At 35.9% G+C, this 20,304-nt stretch overlaps 1 protein-coding gene across 10 annotated transcripts in view; it reads right to left on the bottom strand.

Moving 5' to 3' along the window:
• The window catches only part of Rfx3 (regulatory factor X3), a 249,943-nt gene that overhangs the window by 47,271 nt on the left and 182,368 nt on the right, over positions 1-20,304 (bottom strand). For all 10 annotated transcript variants that reach the window (XM_021191879.2, XM_029544734.1, XM_021191903.2 and 7 more), the window contains 4 exons: positions 18,527-18,708; positions 13,918-14,037; positions 2,254-2,375; positions 361-473 (listed from right to left, as the gene is read on the bottom strand). In XM_021191879.2, coding sequence (XP_021047538.1) covers positions 361-473; positions 2,254-2,375; positions 13,918-14,037; positions 18,527-18,708 — 537 coding nt within the window. The remainder of the gene's footprint in view (positions 1-360; positions 474-2,253; positions 2,376-13,917; positions 14,038-18,526; positions 18,709-20,304) is intronic.

A 20,304-nucleotide genomic window follows, 5' to 3' on the forward strand; every position in this document is an offset into this window, starting at 1 on the left:
ATAGTAGATTTATTGAAGCTACAAGCAACCTCTTTGATCAAAAGAATAATGCAATATACCCTTGTACATTTTATGTGTTACCCAAATGTAAGTATTTCTGTAGGACAAAGAGAGACTGAGAAGTAGAATTGCAGTAGCATAATGATCAGTTTTAGAGAATAAAATGGGTTCTAACTCTCACTCACTCTTCACTTTCCACTGAGACAAGAAAGAAGAAGGATTTTTATTAGTGTTCAAAGAAATGCTCAAAATAGCTAGTATAACTACTCTGTTCTCTAGGGAAAAAAACTTGATTATTTTGTCTTAACAAGTTACATGGCAAAACTTCACATGTGCTCAGACTACACTTGAAAGTCTTACCTCACAGTGCTCTCGATAAAGACTCTGCAGTGACTTGATATCCTCAAAGGTAGTACCATCTGGCAGAGAAGAGATTTCAACTTCTCCAAACTCTGGAAGTGCTCGAGATGCATCTGTTACCATGACAACACAACAGAAAAAAAGCTATTGTGGATGGTGTCAATTACAGATTAATGAGGGAAAATTTCAGAAGACTAAAAGGAAAGAAAATACGGAGACCAGAGGGCCAAAGATCACTGACTTTCAAGTTAATGTTTTCTAGCCAGACTTAGAAACATTTTCAGCATATGATGGAAGAATGAATGGAGTATACTTGTGAATTTTGTATTAACTAAGCTTTACACTAATTAAAATGGGCATTGAATAGGCTCTTAGGAAAAGAAAAACCACCTGAGCTTGCCAGGAGGAATTTTAGTTATTTTTTATTATTATGCTATCCAACTACATAAAAATAAACATAGCCTTAAACTCATTATGTTTATACCTTTTAAATAATCATAAGATGAAAGCTATAAAACTAAATAGCCCAAAGTACAAAAATAACATTAAATTAAGAACATTAATTTGATGTGATGGATGATACTATCCTGTAATCAAATCATGTCTCACAACATGAACATGGTGTCGATGATGACTGTAGCACAAGTCTTTTGAGGATGACACTTACACTAGCCTCTGGTTTCTGGTGGCTACCTTCCCCAACACACTTCTGTATTCAAATCACTAGGACACTTGCTGCTGCTCATTTAGCCCTCTCTTGATGACACTGTAATTTACAAGCACATACTCTTTCTCTTTTCTCCTTAGCCCTAGACAATTGGAAATGTACTTTGGTATGTTCTTTACCATAAATTCAAAATTAAATGAAGAATGGTATTCATTTATAAGCTTTAGAAAATAAATATAAAATGTTTTACATTCTTTGAATACCAAAGCTGAGTTATAACTACAAAATAAAAAGTAATATTGTATCGTGTCTGAGCACTTAGGTTTAGAAAATGCTGCCTTAACAGTTTCAAGCTCAGACGTTTTCTAACCTGAAAGTCTATTCCAGCTATTTCTGTTTGCAATTCACATATACACACACCATGTACACTTGCACGTGCATGCACACATACACACACACACACACACACCAAACACACATGCACATACATACATGCAGACACACATGCATACAAAGACACACATGCACACATACATAGATTCATACAGACACATATACAAACACACACAGACACACATACATGCACACAAGATACACAAACACACACACATATGTATACACATACACTCTGAAAGCATCTCTTTATCTTGACCCAGTGTTTGGAGACTATGTATTCTAATCTATGTAATAGCTGCCAATTGAACTTCCACTTTTGTTCCATGGGCTCTAGCATAAATATTCAAATGTTCAAGTTCTTCTTGTAAAGACTTTCAGGAACAAGAAATGTATATAATTTCTATAAAATTATAAACATAGGAAGCACTGCAATTAATTTAAAAAGAATAAAATATTTTAACTTTATAACTTTTTGAATTTAACATATGGATATGCAACTTTGTGTGCAGGAAATGAGAATTCTTTTGGATTTGACATTATTTCTGAAGTACACAACATGATTTTGATCACAAAAGCCAACTGTAATATAAACTCTTGAAAACACTTGATTTCAACACACTGAGTTTTAAGGCAGATGCATTCAAGATTCCATTTAGCTTAATATTTCAAAAGAGATGAACCAGAACTATCATTTAACGTCATAGTTTCAGCACCAAATCACCTCCCCCTTTATGTGGAGTTAACGTCTGACAACATCTACTTGGAAAAGAGACTACTATTTTCTCTTCAAAATCCTAATAGCAACTGATACGCATTACACCTTAACATACCTAAAAACTGTTGATGATGTTGACTTTGGGCAATTACAGTTTGCTCAACAGATGTGCCTGTCTGTTGGCCACTTCCTGTGAAACCATCTGCAACCCCATCCACTTTCTGCATAGGCTTGTACCTAAAAATATTAGATGGGAAACAAACAAACAAACAAACCAAATTATTCCTTGCTTTATTACACTATCCAATCTTTTAAGGCGTTCAGTTTTAATCTAGTTCTGCTAATGTCAAGATACTTGTTGAATGTTTCTTCTTGATACACTCATGAAGTTCTATGTAGACATTTTTTTTTTTCCAATTGTGAAATGAAAAAGGGAAGGGCAATCAGAAATAACTTCATTTGTGAAAGTCCAGAAACTGATGTAAGAATGAAATAATTGCGAGATATTTCTTTGGACAGCAGAGGCAAAGATGCTTGTGTCTATAGTTGTAGTACATATTGTGAACGTAACTTGTAGTAGCCATTGGCTCAAGGTAAAACATATAAGTACATTGGAACCTCATTCTAAACCAAGGTCAAAGAGTTTGCAAAGAAATGTCAATCGAGGCTTTCAGTTAATAGACTTAAAATAATATCCATCTAAAATCTTATGATACTGCTTTTCACATTTTCTAAAGCTTCGTATGCATCTCAACACACTCATCTCCCTTGATTCTTATCAACAGTTGCACATACAAAGGCCAGAAGCTTCAGTATGCAACAAAACAAGAAGTCATCTATAAACCTAGTTTATCTAATTAGATGTTAGAGGACTTAGGGTAGGGTTTAGCTCTCAGTGTTAGGACACTTAACTAGCAAGCACAAGGCCCTGGGTTCCCCTAAGACCAGGGAAAATTATCATATGCATAAAAAGTAATCAAAGTCAGAGAACTTCTATGTTCTACTTCCAAACGTTATGTACATTCTTTGCTAATAAAATAGAGAAAATGTGCTACAATGGCTAAGGAACAGACTTCTTGGAGGTCAGACATTACATCACTATCCTACCAGCACTATACCATCAGCACAGCCATCACCATACCACCCTTACTACCAGCAGCACCACCATCATTACCATTACTACTAGCACCAGCATCATCCCAGCACCACCAGTAGCACCATTGCCACCATCACAAGCATTATACCATCAGCACCAGTATCAGCACCATCATCAGCAACACCACTACCACCAGTATTAGCACCACCAGCAAAAATATCACCATACACCATAAGCCATGCCATCCTTACCATCAGCACCACTAGCATCACCACCACCACCACCATCAGCACTCCCACACCACCACAAGCATTAGCATGAGCCTCCAGGAGCCTCTGCAAATCTCCCCAGACAAGCAAGCACAGACTATATATGCAGTAGGTATGTATTTTTTTCTTTTATTCAGAATGTACTTTTCTTCATTTCCCATATTAAACACACACACACACACACACACACACACACACACACACACGCACACGCACACACACACACACACACAAAACCTATGATTAACCTAGTTACTTTGCATATATGTAATGTGGGTATGTAGTTTAGTGTGAGTCACATCTGTCTCTGAGTCTTTTGAGACACTTTTCCTCTTACTGAATTGCCTCAACCAGCTTTGATGTGAAAATATGTGTCTGGTCTTATTGTAGCTTGCTATGCCATATTTGGTTGATATCCCTGGAGGCCTGCTATTTTCTGAGAAGAGGTGAAGAGGGTGGATCCAGGGGAAATGGAAGGGGGTGGGGGGGCAGTGCAGTCAGGATGTAATATGTAAGAGAAGAATAAACAAAAAAAAAAAGAAAGAAAGAAAGAAAAGAAAGAGGGATCAATGTGTTTTCACTAACAAAGGAGGCAACTTAAGACCTTCATTAGTTTGGGTGGTGATTTCCAAACTGAGAAAGTCCGTTAATAGTCGCTCTCCCTTATGACAGCAATTGCTGCTGGAATTTTGTTTTATATTTGTGTATTTTTTCTTGTTTATATCAAAAAGTAGCAAAAATACTATGCAAAATGAGGATAATGGAAGTAAAGGAATGAAATAAAAACCCACAAAAAACAAAGATCATCAAGTTTATTATCTAGAACTATCTTCATCTGCATTCCAGTGTTTGTCTTTACATCCTCCCCATTTCTAACTGTACTGATTTTTTTTTAAAAAGGAACTCAGTATTTTCACCACTGAGATGTTTCCCCCTTGTGCTAATGCCTTAATTCAACTGATATATGGTCATTATGAATATCAAAATTCCTAACACATGAAAAGGACACATTTAAAAATATCTCCATTCAGTCAGAAGGTGGTACATGACTGAACCCAGTGAACATCATATCAACAATTCTTAGATGACCTGAAGAAATGATTCAGTAATTGAACAAGAAAGTGAGGGGGCTGAGGATGAAACAGGGCAGAGCCAACATCATCCTTCTTAGAGCTTTAGTGATATCTCCCTCAAGAACAGAATTTTGGTTGTTGTTCTCTAATGACAGAAGAGAATTCCAGCTTCTGGCCATACTCAGTATCAGGAAAAGCACTGGTACTGTGATGCTCTGAGACTATCACTTCTGATGCTGGTCTTCCCAGCAGGTCATTGAAGAGTTGAGAATCTTTTCCTGGCAGGTGTGCTGTATGCCTGTGTGGGCAGTAGTGGACTGGCTGTTTTGTGTAGCAGACTTGAACAATTTCACGAGGAAAGTTCTGTTTCCTCATTGACTCATTCAAGGTTTAATCTGATTTTAGCTGAATTTTTTTAGACACAAAAAATCATATTAATAGTAAAATAGGATATTTCTTTAACCGTATTTACTCAGGGTTAAATATATTATCTTAGATGAAATGGTTAAATTTGAATGATTTAATCTGGCAACATTTCCTACAGATTCAGTTGTTGAGTTTAGTATTGGTTTATGTAGTGTCTGTGATTTTTTTTCTATTTTCAATCACCTTCTTTTTGTTCTACACAGCACTGGATCTTACTGACATGAATATGAAGAGTAGATGAAACTTAACCTGAAAAGAAACGATAGCTATTACTCTTAGACTGCACATTTTCCAAGGATATATGCTATACACAGCAGTCTACCTTCACAAAGGGTTCAGCAAATCTTCCACTTAAAAGCAAAATTATTTGCTCCCTTGGAAAGATAGAGTTTGCCAATATCATAGGCAGTGGAAGACTCTAAAAGAAAGGGGTATTACATCTTAAAATATGCAATCAAACCACAATGAATTACAATTAATACATGACTGTGTAATAATAATACTATTGAGTTAGAAGCACTAATTAGGTGTACAATATTATGTGGGAGATATAAAACATATGAAAAGAAGCTTATGGGAGGAAAAGAGTTATACAAAACATTCTAAAAATACTTTTGAGTCAATACTTAGAAAAAAAGAGAAAACCCAGAAAATATAGAACTAGGAATGAACATTTTCATTTTAATTACAACAGTAACAACAGCAGTGGGTTGAAAGACAGGTAACAATGTCTTTCATGTACTTAGCTTTGATAGCAATACAAACTGTATAAGCTAGAAATTTTTGAGCCTTAGGTTGAAAGGTCTGAGGACAGATTCTGGGTGGGGTTTGTGTCATTAATGAATGGAAGATGGCTCATGGCCAAGAGGGCTAGTGTGAGCAAGGACACATGAAAGAGCTCCTCTGAAGTACCAACTTTTGCTCTCTATGCTGTCTTAAGCAATAATCACACTGTCACATATTCAGTATATTACAGTTTAGCATTTAGTCAGTCCTTGGAAGGTATCTTCAAAGTTGGAAATTTTTAGATTCAAGAAGTCCAGATGTTCATTCTCTTGATTCTAAGGGAATATAGGATCAATTAATTTAGTTGTCTGGGTTTCCCCAAAACAGGATCACCAAGATAGTCACACTCAACAGAGCCTAAACAAAGACTTATGATTGCTGATTTTTACTTGAAGAGATGGCTAAAGATGATATATACTGGTCATTCTAAAGCTTTATCATCAATATCTAGGATGTTATCCACAAGAGCCTAGCCTTATTCAACATCTATTAAACAATGTCTTTGAGAGTGGGGCTTGGAGTTGGTTTTACCCTTCTAAAACATTTCCCGAGTAGCTTGCATGGGCCTGGTCTACAAAACTTCTTATTACAAAACTGACACTTTTAATCCCAAGTGGTAGAAACATACCCAACATCAGATAGCACACATTCCCCTAAAACCACATAAATTTTATTTTTTTCCTATAATATACACAAATTTTAAATGAATAGATAAGATCACACTATCAATTGTCGTAACATAATTAGATCAATTTATTAGGTGTTAATTGAGTACTACATGTGATATGTACAGGCTGTTTTAGCCAGGTAAAGGATAAACAATATTTTTAAGTTTTTTAATATTTTATTGGCCTAACATAATAATTCTATATTATATTAATTCTAGTGAAATTTTTTTATTAATAGATTAATGTTTGAATTTTTTTGCCTCTCCTTCCTCTTCATTTAATAGTCATCAAAAATACTACATTGTAAAACGTAGGAGAAACTAACTGAAAACACACCACGACCAAACCTATGTATCAAATCCTGTGAAAATAATGGACTCCTCAGTATTGAGAACTATACCCTCCATGTACTTCCATGTACTTTCCAAATTATCTCTAGGTTAAGTTTTCTCGTCATGGACCCTTAGGGCTGTTGAGTTATGCAAGTTCATAGGAAAGACCTGCATTTTATTAAAGGAGGCAATAGCTCTTGGTTTCAAAATTAGCAAGGAGCAAATGATCATTTTAACAGCTTGCAACTCCATGGGAAATCAGAATGAACACTGTTAATGATTAAGAAATGAAAGACACGCTGATGTCTTAATAACTGAGTGTACATTTCAAACCTGTCACTAATAAGAAAATCTGGAAAATGGTTAGGAATCTCTCACCATGAAGTTAGCTGTAGCTGTTATTTGGAACTTGAACAGCTGTGTTCTCCTGTAGAAACAGTACAAGCAGACACTGCAGAAGTCCAGTGGAAGGCAAAAAGCATTATATAGTCACCATTACTGGAAAGTCTTCAACACACCAAACGAAACATTTGGAAAAGTCCTTTCAAAGCAGCTGAAAAACCCCCAAGTGAAAGGCAACGCAACTCTATAGGCAGGTAGTATTTGTACTTATGATTCATTAAAGTACAAACCTAATGTGCATGAATAAATGAAAAATGCTCACTTATTAAGAACAAGAGGCTAGAATTTCCTACTTTACTGGTGTGTCTTGTAATTCTCTTTAGAAAAAGTGTCCTAAATTGATATTGGAAATGAGCCAAGTGACATAAACAGATTAATCAGAAGAAAATAGTACTGTGAGAAGGTCCATTACTTATGAATAGTAAATGAGCCTGCGATATCATATTTAATATCAAAGAGACTCATAATACCAACCTTGCTGACTAAAGGTAGAATTTCATTTGTATTCTTCTTAGTAACTCAGAATATTTGTCTATTTACTACATTTGCAGTGACGCAAGAAAATAAAACAAAGTTCAAATGTGGTTGTTGTCTCAACTGCGAGTGACTGATGTGGATCACTGGTTCTTTATTGAATGTGGTCTTGTAGGTGCTGAGGAGGTAATGTTGAAAGAGGCAAGTCTGAATTCCTGAATTTCTTTACTGAGCCTTCTTAGCACCACCAGCTAACACACTTAAAAAGCCTAGAGCAGTGATATTCTTACAAACATAATGTGAGTGTATGCAGCACATCTATTGTTTACAGCTGGCTCTGTTACAGAGATCCTAAAATATACCTTCCACTTCTTTATTTAGAGAATTACAATCCTGTTCTACCTGATGTCAACAAAAAGTAAAAGCACCTAAGACTGTCTAGGAAAAAATGAATTGCTGCGATTCTTGTCTAAAGCACAATTAAATGAGGCTTTTTTGTAAGTAAATTACAAAATAATTTCCAAATGAGTCCTATCATATAAAATGAGATTGAAGTGCATTATAAAGTTCAGTGAAGTCTTAGAAGAGTACTAGATGGTGACTATGACAATTTATTAGATGTTGTGTACATTCCTTGAGTTCAATTAATGATTGACGAATGGTTCTTTATGATCCTCTTGACATCATCAGTGGATCATGACATCATGAGCTACTATGGCGGTGTACTATGATAACCACTTCAGCAATCACTGTCAGGTTTCCTCAATGTTGTCTCAGACCAAATCACACCCTTAATAGAGCAGTTGCTCACTTAAGACTTCATATCTGCCTCAAGGGAATGACCCAGTTCTCCAAGTTTAGCTTTGTAATAATCCCATAGAATTTGTGGTCCAGGGAAAGTATGATGAACTCTTAACATTGGTCAAAGCTGGGAACTACTAGCCTTGAAGAACAAACAAGTCACATCCACTACACTTCCGGGTGCCTTCTCCTTCAAAATGCTTATAACAGCATGTACTATAAAGAAGAATAACACTTCAATATTTCCAGCTTAAAATATTTTACTTTTTCCACTTGAACTATAAAATGATAGTTTTTAGATGTTTCCATTTTTAGATGAAGAAACTGAGGCTCGGTGTACTGATGTCATCTACAATCAAATCTGTATCCTCCACTTCAAGTGCAGAGTTGTGTCACCTGCCCTAAGCTCCTGACATTAAGAAAGCTCTAATTGCAGATGTCCTTGGATGTCCTCTGTCACATCTGAAGTATATGGAGTCTTGCTGTTCCCCTTTCTACAACAGCTCTCTCATCTTTCCTCCAGCACCACAAAGGCTCTGTCTTTCCACCTCCTCTTTCTAGTAAGGGGCCATGGAAAGCAAAGATGACACATAGCCCTCTTGATTAAAACATCCTCACTACAATGTGATTCTGCCCTGTATTTCATGTGCACTTTTGGAAAGGTAGTTGATGCTGTGTTCAAGCTTGGAGAAATTCTCTTGCCTCAGTCTTCCATGGGAGAGGGAAAGGGAAAGAGATGATGAGGGGCAGGGAGGAAGAAAAAGAAGGGAGCCATGATCCTCCACACTCTGCTATGAAGTTTTTTTTATAAGTGCATGGTTTAAGTTACCTATGTCTTCAAGGACAGAATTCATACAAGTATGAAGATAAGAGGGTGGATTCTTGTCCAGGTTGCTAAATAGTGAGTTATCTATCCTATGTAGACATTGTTTTCTTATAAACTGATTTCGTTCTTTCTACCCTTGTTCATCTTATGCTCTCTTTTACACGTGATGCTATTATTTTGTAAGCAACTGACAACTACATGAAATTGTTCAGAAATGATAAATTTTCGTATTTTGAGAGTGGGTACTGGGATCACACATGGTCAGGCACATTGTCAAAAACATGCAGTTTCTCTCTACCAGTTCTGAAACAAGGATATGAAAGAATAGTTAAAATATATGTGCCAACAAGTTCTATGGATTTCTTTTAAGTGCTAAAAATTATCCCTTTCCTTTTGCTCTTTGATAGCCTAGTTTATGTGTTGTGTAAATTAGGATAAGAATTTAGTACATGAGTAAATTTCCTTAAAAATTGGAGTCTGCTTCATTCAAATGGAAAGTTTTCTTTCAACAGAAGTTAGTTTACCCATTTTCTCCTTTTTTACTATCCACAGCTGACACTACTTTTAGAGGAACTTATGGCATTTTGGTACCCTGCCTCTAATTAGCAGAGGAACAGGAATAAGGGCTGCTAGAAGTGCCTTAGCTCATTTGCCCTTCACTGAAAATCCACAGACCATGGCACCCACCGAGTAAATCCCAAGGAAACACATAACCCTGACTACTTATAATTTTCTTTTGTTAATAGCTATACCCCACCATTGCCTTTGAATCAAGCAGGTTCTAATCTGCTCCTTGATTTTAGGTAAATGGTTTGAAGACTGATTCATCTCTTAAGTATGAGAAACTATGGACTTCTCATCCATACCTCCTTTTCATTTATCTCTTGGTGCATGGCTACACTCCATATGGCTATGCTCTGATTGGCTATGCTCCATATGACAGCTTTGAGGAGTCATATGGATTTGCAAAGACATGGAAATTATCCCTACTATCCTATCAAGTTTTCAAACTAGATATATAAAACTGAATGCCCAAACTTTATCAAAATAATGAACACACATACTTGACTTTTAATTATAACTGGATCTATAGGTATAGTCAATAAATCATGGGATATTTAATCTGAATATACTCAATTGTTTAATACTACTACCTGTTATTAAATATTTTAAATCTTCCACACATCATTTATAGTTTAACAAGAGTATATTTTCTTTATGAATTTTAATTCATTAGAATAATTTGAATCTTGAAATTATCCAGATATTAAAAAACTATCAGGGGTTAGGGAGTAGAAGTGTACACCTTTAATCCCAGCACTCAGGAAACAGAGACAAGCAGATTCCTTGGAGTTTGAGGCCACCGTGGTCTACAAAGAGAGTTCCAGGACAGCCAGGACTACAGAGAACAATCCCGACTCATATCACCAAAGGAAAAAAAAATCAGATAAATGATAAAAATAACTATTTTCATTATTTCAACAAACTCTTAATTTGACCCTTATGTCTAAACTCAAGGATGGAGACAGTGTGCCGTATGTATGATCCTTCAGTAAGCTGAAGCCCTTTGGGTACAGTAGTGCAGAGCCTGAGTACTCAGCAAGAACACTGCTGTTATTCTCCAGGTGCCATTGCAAGAGCAAGCCCCTTGTCAGCCACAGTGGTGCACGCCTTTAATCCCAGCACTCAGGAGTCAGAAGCAGGTGGATCTCTGTGACTATATAATGAGACCCAAATCTCTAAATAAATAAATAAATAAATAAATAAATAAAAACAAAACAAAACCCAAAAACCACCAGGAGAGAAAAAAAAATCTACTACATCCAGTACATCTTCAGTATTCTAATGTTCTTCACTGAGGAGAAGGCAGACTACTCAAGACACTGATACTGGCAGACTTTACTAATATAATAAGAATTTTCTATCTCCATAAACATGTTCATATTGTGCTTTTTTCTTACAGCAATTATTACCACCAGCATTTTATATATATATATATAAAAGATTTTCATGACTCCTTAACCTTGATAGCTCTGGAGTCTGTTTAGTAGGAGGTAACTCAGAAAAAAGAAAGAAAACAAAACAAAAATATAAACAACCTCCACTTACCCAATTCAGGTTTTTTAAAAGTTTCTTTTCCATCTATTTATTTATTTACTTACACTCTAGATTTCATTCCCCCTGCCCCTGTCCACCTTTGACTGTTCCACATCCCATACCTCCTCCCTTGCCCAACCCCCACTATCCCCACTCCGTTCTCCACAAGGATGTCCCCACTACCCACCCCCCACCCAACCAGAATTCTAGACTCTGTGGGGCCTCCGGTTAGGTGCTTTTTATAAAGACTGTGTTTGGAAAATTTACATTCACGAAAGCTTACTAGATTTCCTCTTGAAAAAAATCACAGGAAGAAACTGGCTTTACTTGTCTTAAGCACAATTTATCAAGCTTCTGTTAATTACATTTGAATATGTTATTTCTAAATCAAGCTTTTCTTGATTTCACCATTATCTACTTTGTTTTGCTGCTAAGTTGGGGGCAGAGAGTACAGCAGAAAGTGTTATAAATTCTGTTCTTAATAAGTGGAAAAATAACCAAAAACTTAAGATCATAATAGTTTACTATAACAAACTATTGCCACCATATAAAGTACTAATACATGTTTTATTCAGTCTTTTAAAATTCATTTTTCTACCTATAGATTAAAAAAATAATAGCTAGTGATGAAAAACAAAATTGAGAATCTGTGCATTTGCTTTTGTTTTTTTAAAATAAGGTGGCCAGCCTTGAGTTGCATTGCTGAGCTAGGACACACTGGAAATTCTGACTCTGCTGAAGCTACTTAACAAAGAGTCCTTGCCTCCAGTTTTTTTCCCCACTAGTTATGTCTTATCCCAAAGCAAAAGTTTCTTTCTAGAAAAAAAATATCAAAATTCCATTCTTTTGCTTAAAAGCTTTAAATAGCTTTAAAGCTATTTCTACACACAAACCCCTTCAAAACTTAATTACTTGCAAGTAAGACTAAATCCCTTAATGTATACTCAAACTGCTGTAGACATCGCTCTTTCACTCTACTCAAGCATCTTTGCAACTCTACTTCTGCAATAACAATGTAACCAAACCACGGGCTGCCGCCAAGCTCACCCTTCATCCCCATGTGCTTATGGGAACATTTCCCTTCTATCTAGAGGCTCCTTTCTTGTTCCTACTACTAGTCCCCACTCGAGCATCACTTTCTCAGTTATGTTTCCTAATTCTCCCTCTCTGGGGTTTGTACAATTGCTCTGCATTCTACAGTTCTTTGACTAACCCTGGATTTTGGCACAAGACATTGCATTACTTTATTCCCCTCATTCCTCATACACTTTATATTTTCAAAAGTAGAGACTATGTCTTACCCTTGAGTTTAGGACCTAGCACACAGAGGAAAGCCTATTATGTGATGTTGTCTTTCTATGACGTAGAACTCATGCTGCATACTACACTGGTGTGGATGAGGAGATCTTGCCTATACACATAACCACCTTAGCATAATGAAGAACCCAGGGAAAACTCCTTTTTGCTAGTACTTCTATCACTTCAGTAGGAAAGAACATTTATAACTACAGAGCATATGTAAGCTATACTGGTAAAAAGGGTGAGTTCAAAAATAAGGTTTCTTTACTGTAAATTGTGACAAGAGTCCTAAGTGACAGGAAGGCTCTTCACAACAGTGCAGTGGGCTGTGTATTCCACTCAAGCTTTGTGAAAACCACGGCTGCTAATGCTTTGAGTGTCAAGGGTTATGAGCACAGATCAGAGTTGGTTCTTTTCAATTCCATGATTTATAATTCTAGCATCCATCCATCCATCCATCCATCCATCTTCCCATTTCTCTTCTGATTCATTCATCCACCCATGCATCCATCCATCCATGAATGTAAGATCTCTTAAAGCTCTAAGGTCTATGTTGGTGAAGACTTGATTCCAAGGATTGTAAGAAATCCCAAAGATCCTACAAGAACTCAGACTTGGTCAGAAAGAATTAGCTGGCATGGACAAAATGGCTCACAAGGTAAAGCTGCATTCTGTGCATACCTGATGACCTTCATTGGACAAAACCCATGGTGGAAGAAGAGAAACAAATCCTGAAAATTATTCTCTGACCTCCACACACCCACCTTCACAAATATATCTCACTCCCGCCTCTCTCTCTTTGTCTCTGTCTCTGTCTCTCTCTGTCTCTCACAGACATACTCACATTTGCATATGCAATAAATAAAACTTAAAATTATTTGAAGGATGTAAGAATAGCATGTCTCATGGATGCTAAAATTAAATTTCTCCAAAGGTGCTATCTGCCTAGATATACTCCTTTATCTTTGTGTGACATTTCCCTGTATGAATGGTAGTTTGGGATGTCACATTTAACTCTATGCAGACCCAAAACACTGAAGACTAAGTTATTTTTTAAAAATTGAGAGAGGGATCACTGAAATTCTAAATGATATTCTAACATGATCCACAGCAAAAGCATGTCAATGGTAGCATCCCTTCCTGTGCGCTTGGTCCTTCTATTTGCCCAGAGATAAGAAGACCTATGGAGATAACATGTATGTAGCTTTGATACAACAACTCAGATTGTACCTTTGCTTCTGTTGCATGGGCTGCTGCCTCATAGCCATATACTGCATATCTTCTTGAAGACGGTTAAGAGGAGAATCTGGCTTCACACGAATCCCATAGTAATGGTATTTGGAGTTTCCTCTTCACAAAAGAACAATAAACATGGAAACATGAAAAGTCAGTAAAACTAATATTAGCCATTAACTTCACACAGAAAAATTGGGTGAAAACATTATACCAACATTTCACATTTATAATTTATCTTTTCTGGATGCTGTTTTATTTCTATAGTGACATTCCAAAGATCAAAATAAGATTCCAAAATAATCACCTCAAGACCTCACGGGTACATAGTTCCTTTAAACTTTATTTATATATTCACCAGATAGCCTATTTGTCCCACTTACATTAATTTATTTTCTAATATATATTTCAAATTTAATTTAGAAGGTAATTTAGAAGGTTGGGACAATCATAGTTCATCCACAGCACAAATCAGTGTACACTAGACAGCAATTTGCCATAAACACAGAGGGAAAAAAAACCAACTTCATTCTGTAGTCTTGGGTTAGTTCGTTTTGTGTTTATTTTAGAAACAGTGATATAATATTATTGTTATATTATATGATGGTTTATTTTTAATATTTTGAAACATACAAAAGAGGAAGGTACTTAATATATATCTTTTAAAAACATTGTTAGTCTCTGTTTTTATTGATTCATATCTGCTGTTTACTACTTGGATACCGCATAAAAGATTGGGATATGTTCCTGTAAGAATGGTGAGGTCCTCCTAGAATAAAAATTTTGCAAGTTCTTCAGAAATAAAAAAATACCATGCTTGATATTAGAAATGATAATTTTTATTCTGAATGAAACTTGCAAATTCTTGCAAAAATAACATTTAAATATGTAAGTTCTTGCAGAGAGACTATTTTTTAACAAGTCTATATATAGCAATATGTCTGTGAGCAATCTTCCAATTTTTCTTTCATTTACAAAGAGAAATACAAGTGGTGTGTGAATTAAATATTTTTAATGAAAATAGATAATTTTACTTCCAAAACTAACAAACATACATTAGATGAGCCATATATCTAAAGAGACATTAAGGTAATCAAATCCTGTAATTTCATGAAAATAAAATAAAAATGAAAACTTAATATCTTCCACTTGAGAGATTAGCTATGTTGACAGGACCCACTGAAATTAGAGCAAAAGCCTACAATATAATCCACCCAAACCACATCCTGTAGTATTCTAGACAAACTAGAGGTTATCTAGAGTAAAGGGAAGGGTAGAAAGCAGGAGCCATTAGTCATGGGGAAAACATACATAACTTGACTCAGTTTATTACAAATTAGCATTGCGGTTGGAGTGAGAGGAAGTTCTTTCTATCCCACCTGGAATGGCTTGAGAAGAGCAGCACACCCAGGTGACCCTCAGTCAGCCTTAATCCCTCTGGATGAGGGATCTAACACCCTTGTGTTAGAAGGGCATCTTTGCCCTTCAAATTGCCTTTGATAGAAATGCAATGGCTTTATTTGCTTTTTGTCTACTTAAGTGCTACAGGAAGTTTGCTCTGGTTTGGGTAATTTCATTGGACAACTCTGTTGACAGATAATGCTTGCATAGAATGTTCACTTAAAAGACAAGCACATGGGATTTTTATCTGCCTCTTGATTTGTACTGATTTTTCTTCCATCCCTTGGAATAGGAGTGAAAGGTCAGACAGGTTCCATAGCAGAGTCTCTGAACTCTTACCCTGCACCACCAGCTTTCCCAATTAGCATCCTCCCAGTTTCCAAACACTTCATTGGGTTAATCTCAACTCACAGCATTTATTCCCTCCTTAGTCCTTTAGACTTCCTTTCCAGCTCAATTGCAAGCACCTCACGCTGGGAATTGACTGTAAAAGCTTCAGTACTGCAGAATGTACTTACAGAATATGGAGTCTACTCAGTCACAAACCCAAACAACTCCAATTTTGTCCCTTTCTATTTTAAAGATATGTTTCAACGTTTGAAAAGAGCTTCAAAATAGGACTCATTGAAATCTTTTCAGTAACAAAAGCAGTACAACAATACAGCTATTAGAATGTTGACTAAAGCCCAGAGTTTCAAAATATTGGCACAATATATGTAACTACTGAGCCATCAGCTAGGAGACACTAGGTTAGGTTTCTAAGTAATGATTTTCCTGGCTTTTTTTTGGGCGGGGGGGGGGGCNGGGGGGCAGATACTAGAGAAATGAAAAGTTTTTTTTTTTTTTTTTTTTTTTTTACAAAGGAATGAAAGCCAGTTTCTTCGGTCTGAATAGACAATCACATTCTGCAACTTAAAATATACTGTCTTTTGAAGTACCAGTCTGAGAATATATTTATGAAAGAACTGAACCTCCAGCAATTTGAAAGTTGCACATTTGCTTCAAAGCAAGTAAAAGGAAAAATCCACAGTTCAAACACAACCAACTCTTCTAAAACTAACACAGTAATGAGGTTCTGGGCATACTGCCCCCAAAATATGGTAGTTGGCATTAGAGAAAACAGCAGAAATGGGCCATGGAGAGTAGAAAAACTTCTCTCACTTGTTCTCCAGTGAGTGGGTGATAAACACAGCTGACTGTCCTTGGTAAATTGGATTTAGGACCCTCATGCCAAAGAGGCCTACTTGCATCAGGACAAAAGAGTATTTTCTCCTCTAAGGAAACAGCATGGAGTCTGAATGAAGGGCTTTTCTGGGCCACCCTTCATACTCTTTATGATTTTAAATCACACCATTCTGTCCAACCATGCTTCTCCAGAAGTGCCGACTTCATTTGGGTTAGCAAACAAACAAACCAACCAACCAACCACAATTTTCCATTTCTCTGACTCTTTATATATAAAGGTATCACACTCTATAGAAATTATACTACAGAAATCATTTTGTACTTTCATTTTCAACTTGGGTCATGTGAGAAGAAAGCCCTCACTGAGAAATTGCCTAGATCAGACTGGCCTGTGGGCATTTGGAAGGATGTCTGGATTATGAATTGATACTGAAGGGTGCAGTCCAGGGTGAGTGGCACCATGTAAAGATAGGTGGTCTTGATCTGTGTAAGAAAGCAGCTACGGAAAGCCTGTGAGGGAGGCAACATCCTGCAATGGTTCCTGCTCCCTGCCTTTAGTTCCTGGTCCTGAATTCTCTCAGAAATAAATTGAGACCATCAAGTGCAAGCAAAGAAACCTTTTTCCTCTCTAAGATGTTTTTGGTTACACTCTTTCAAAACAGTAACAGAAAAGCAGCTAGAACAAATGCGTATGTATTTCCCATAATAAACTGTGTTTCATTACAGGGATCTTACCTGTGTATCTGGAAATGAGGAAGGATACATTAGTCTTTTCTCTCTGACAACATTTGCTTTTCCTCTCAGCATAAATGCTTAGTGATGTTAATTATTAGTGTATCTCTTCTTTTCCAAAGATTTTTTTTTTAGATATTTTATTTATTTACATTTCAAATGTTATCCCCTTTTCTAGTTTCCCCTCTGAAAATCCCCTATCCCTCCCCCTCCCCCTGCTCCCCAACCCACCCACTCCCATTCCTGGTCCTGGCATTTACCTATACTAGGGCATAGAACCTTCACAGGAGCAAGGGCCTCTCCTCCCATTGATGACCAACTAGGTCATCCTCAGCTACATATGCAGCTAGAGCCACAAGTTCCACCATGTGTTTTCTTTGATTGGTGGTATAGTTCCAAGGAGCTCTGGGGTTACTGGTTAGTTCATATTGATGTTCCTCCTATCCTTTGTACAGAAAGTCTTTGAGGCTGTGATTCTAACTAATGTACCATCACTCAATGTACAGAATGTTTTGTATATAATCCCCATATGACTTAGAACATCAATAGATTAATGTGTTTTACCTAACTGCTTAAAATATGATTTCTCAATTTGTAAAATATCATAGAAAATAGAAATGAAGCTCCAAGGCTCTAAATTTTCTTTTCTTCATGTTTACTTAGAAAAATCACTTCTGAAGGAAAATCATTGCTTTTGAATGAAAGAAACCCACAACATGGCAAGTCCCTCCCTCAGATAAGTGTTCTCTATAATGGAAATACACCACAGTTCCCTCCCATATAAGCCTGTTTTCACAATCAAGAACAAGAGACAAATGGAAAGCTTAGAAGGCTAGGAAGAGGTAAAATAGAACCATCAGAAAGAACTTCAAATATGTGCACTTTGTAACCTTACTAAAGCCTTTTCATTGAACTCAGAATCACAAAATAAAATGGAAACTTCAGCCTTAACTTCTGCAAGTCACATAGTTTTCATAAAACAACTAAATGTATTTTAAAAACAATAAGGAAATGATGTTTTCAATTTACTATGTCACTGTATTCGTGTATAATATGTTATATGCAAATCTTAAACAAGTTAGCTTCTAACTTCTATGTAGTTTGAAAATCTGAGGAGTGAGAGTCATTGAATAATAATGTTCATTTCCTATGGACTTTATAAAGGAGGTCCACTACATATTTTTCTCCTCACATCTTTTCTGTAATCAAGTACATTTTTGCTCACTCTCCAAAACTGCTCTAATTGAAACAGAGAGATGAACTAATTATGTTGACTGTCAGTACTAACCTAGTGCCTAATCTCCTAGTTCGTAGCCCCATAAAAATGGACCTTATTAGTTTTCCAAAAGAGGCAGCATTGACCGGGTCCAGCTTGTGCTCCTGGCAGTGTCGAAGGTAGTGGTTGTACAGCGTGCTCCTCGGCAGGCTCACTCCCTCCGCTGTCTCATAATTGTCCAGCAGCCACTGCAGCTATTGAGGTGAGAGAGAATAAGCAGAGAATTCATGGAATTGCCAAAAGCTCAGCAAGGTACAATACATGCACAGCTACTTGGAATCTCTTCATTAACTCTTAGGATAGACTATGATAATTCAGAAGCTGGGATATCTGACTTTCTAAGCTCTGGGAAACATCACAGCAGTTATCAGTTTAGACAATATCTTTTCTTCAAACTTTCCAACATGAGTAGAGATATTAAAATTTCCCTATATTGACTATATTCCTGAGATATGCACCCTTTTTTTTTTTAAAGAATTAAAATAACAGCATTCACTGGTCAAAATTCACAATATAAACATATCATTTATAATTGCTATAAAACAAAACTAAGCCTGGGAACATAACACCTAATTTATCCTTTACATTGATTTGTTACAATAAACAGTAGGCTTACTTGTATGAGGAAAGATTTAATTCATTTTTACAGAACTCTAATTTACTTATCTCAAATAACTATTAGATAATACAATAACATTTTATCTACTGGGACAAATGATGTAAATAGGTAAAATGTAGTCATTCTTCCTCCCAAAGAAGGACACTTGCTAGAGGTTACAAATAACTTCAAGATGATAAAAGGCAATATTTTTACAATCATCAATTTTCTACCTTAAAGTTGAGGTGTCTTTTTACCTCAAATTTTTGGAGGCACAGTGCTATGCTAAATACTAAATTATGTTTTCCTTGCTTATAGTTTACATGTTAAAGTTTTATATTATACTTTGTTTTTTAAAAAATGCTTAAAGATAAAAATACAAGAAAAATCTGAGCTGGATGTCTATTATTAAATCTCTACTTATTCATTTCTTGCAAAAGAAATGAAATAAATATGAATAATTTTCCTAAGCTTGTATATTGTCTCAATGAGCATGGTTTCTAACTCTTGTTTCCTAATCACTCTAGACCAACAGGTCATCAGAACAGCAATGCATCAGAGATATTTGTCTCAACAATTTCCATGGCATTTATAAATGGTATAGTAAAGAGCAAACATTGAACCCAAGATTGTAGTTAAATGTGAATTATGGAAGTAAAATGACAAAGATGAATGTGACTATACTTGTCCTCTGCGTACTTAGTCAAAGGCTAAAGGTGATAATGACCTGGGCATTCAAGGAAGTCAAAGATTGTTTCCATTTTATCTGTGTAGTTTTGATTAAACTTTGAACCTGAATTTTCAGGATTTTTATAAAAATTTGTCAAATCATCTTATTTTTTGTACTATGACAACTGAATTTTCCAGAGCATTTTAGCTTCAAATATTCCAAAGTAATCATTTAATAGTTAAATATGTATCATCAAACTTGTAGTAGTTAGTGGCATAGAAAATACACCACAATGCGTAAAAGATACTTATAAAAATAAAATTATGTCCCATTAAGGAAGACTTACAGTTTCCTAAGGAACATATAGCTATAGCCATAAAAATAAACTTAAAATACATATTAATATCGTGTTATATAATTTAACACCACAAAACACTAGAGATTACACAAAATTAGCTCTCCTTTATACACTGACAGAAAAATATTACAGTTCATAAAGATTTTCTCATAGTATTTACTTTT

Source organism: Mus pahari, chromosome 1 (assembly GCF_900095145.1).
Source record: "Mus pahari chromosome 1, PAHARI_EIJ_v1.1, whole genome shotgun sequence".
NCBI lineage: Eukaryota > Metazoa > Chordata > Mammalia > Rodentia > Muridae > Mus > Mus pahari.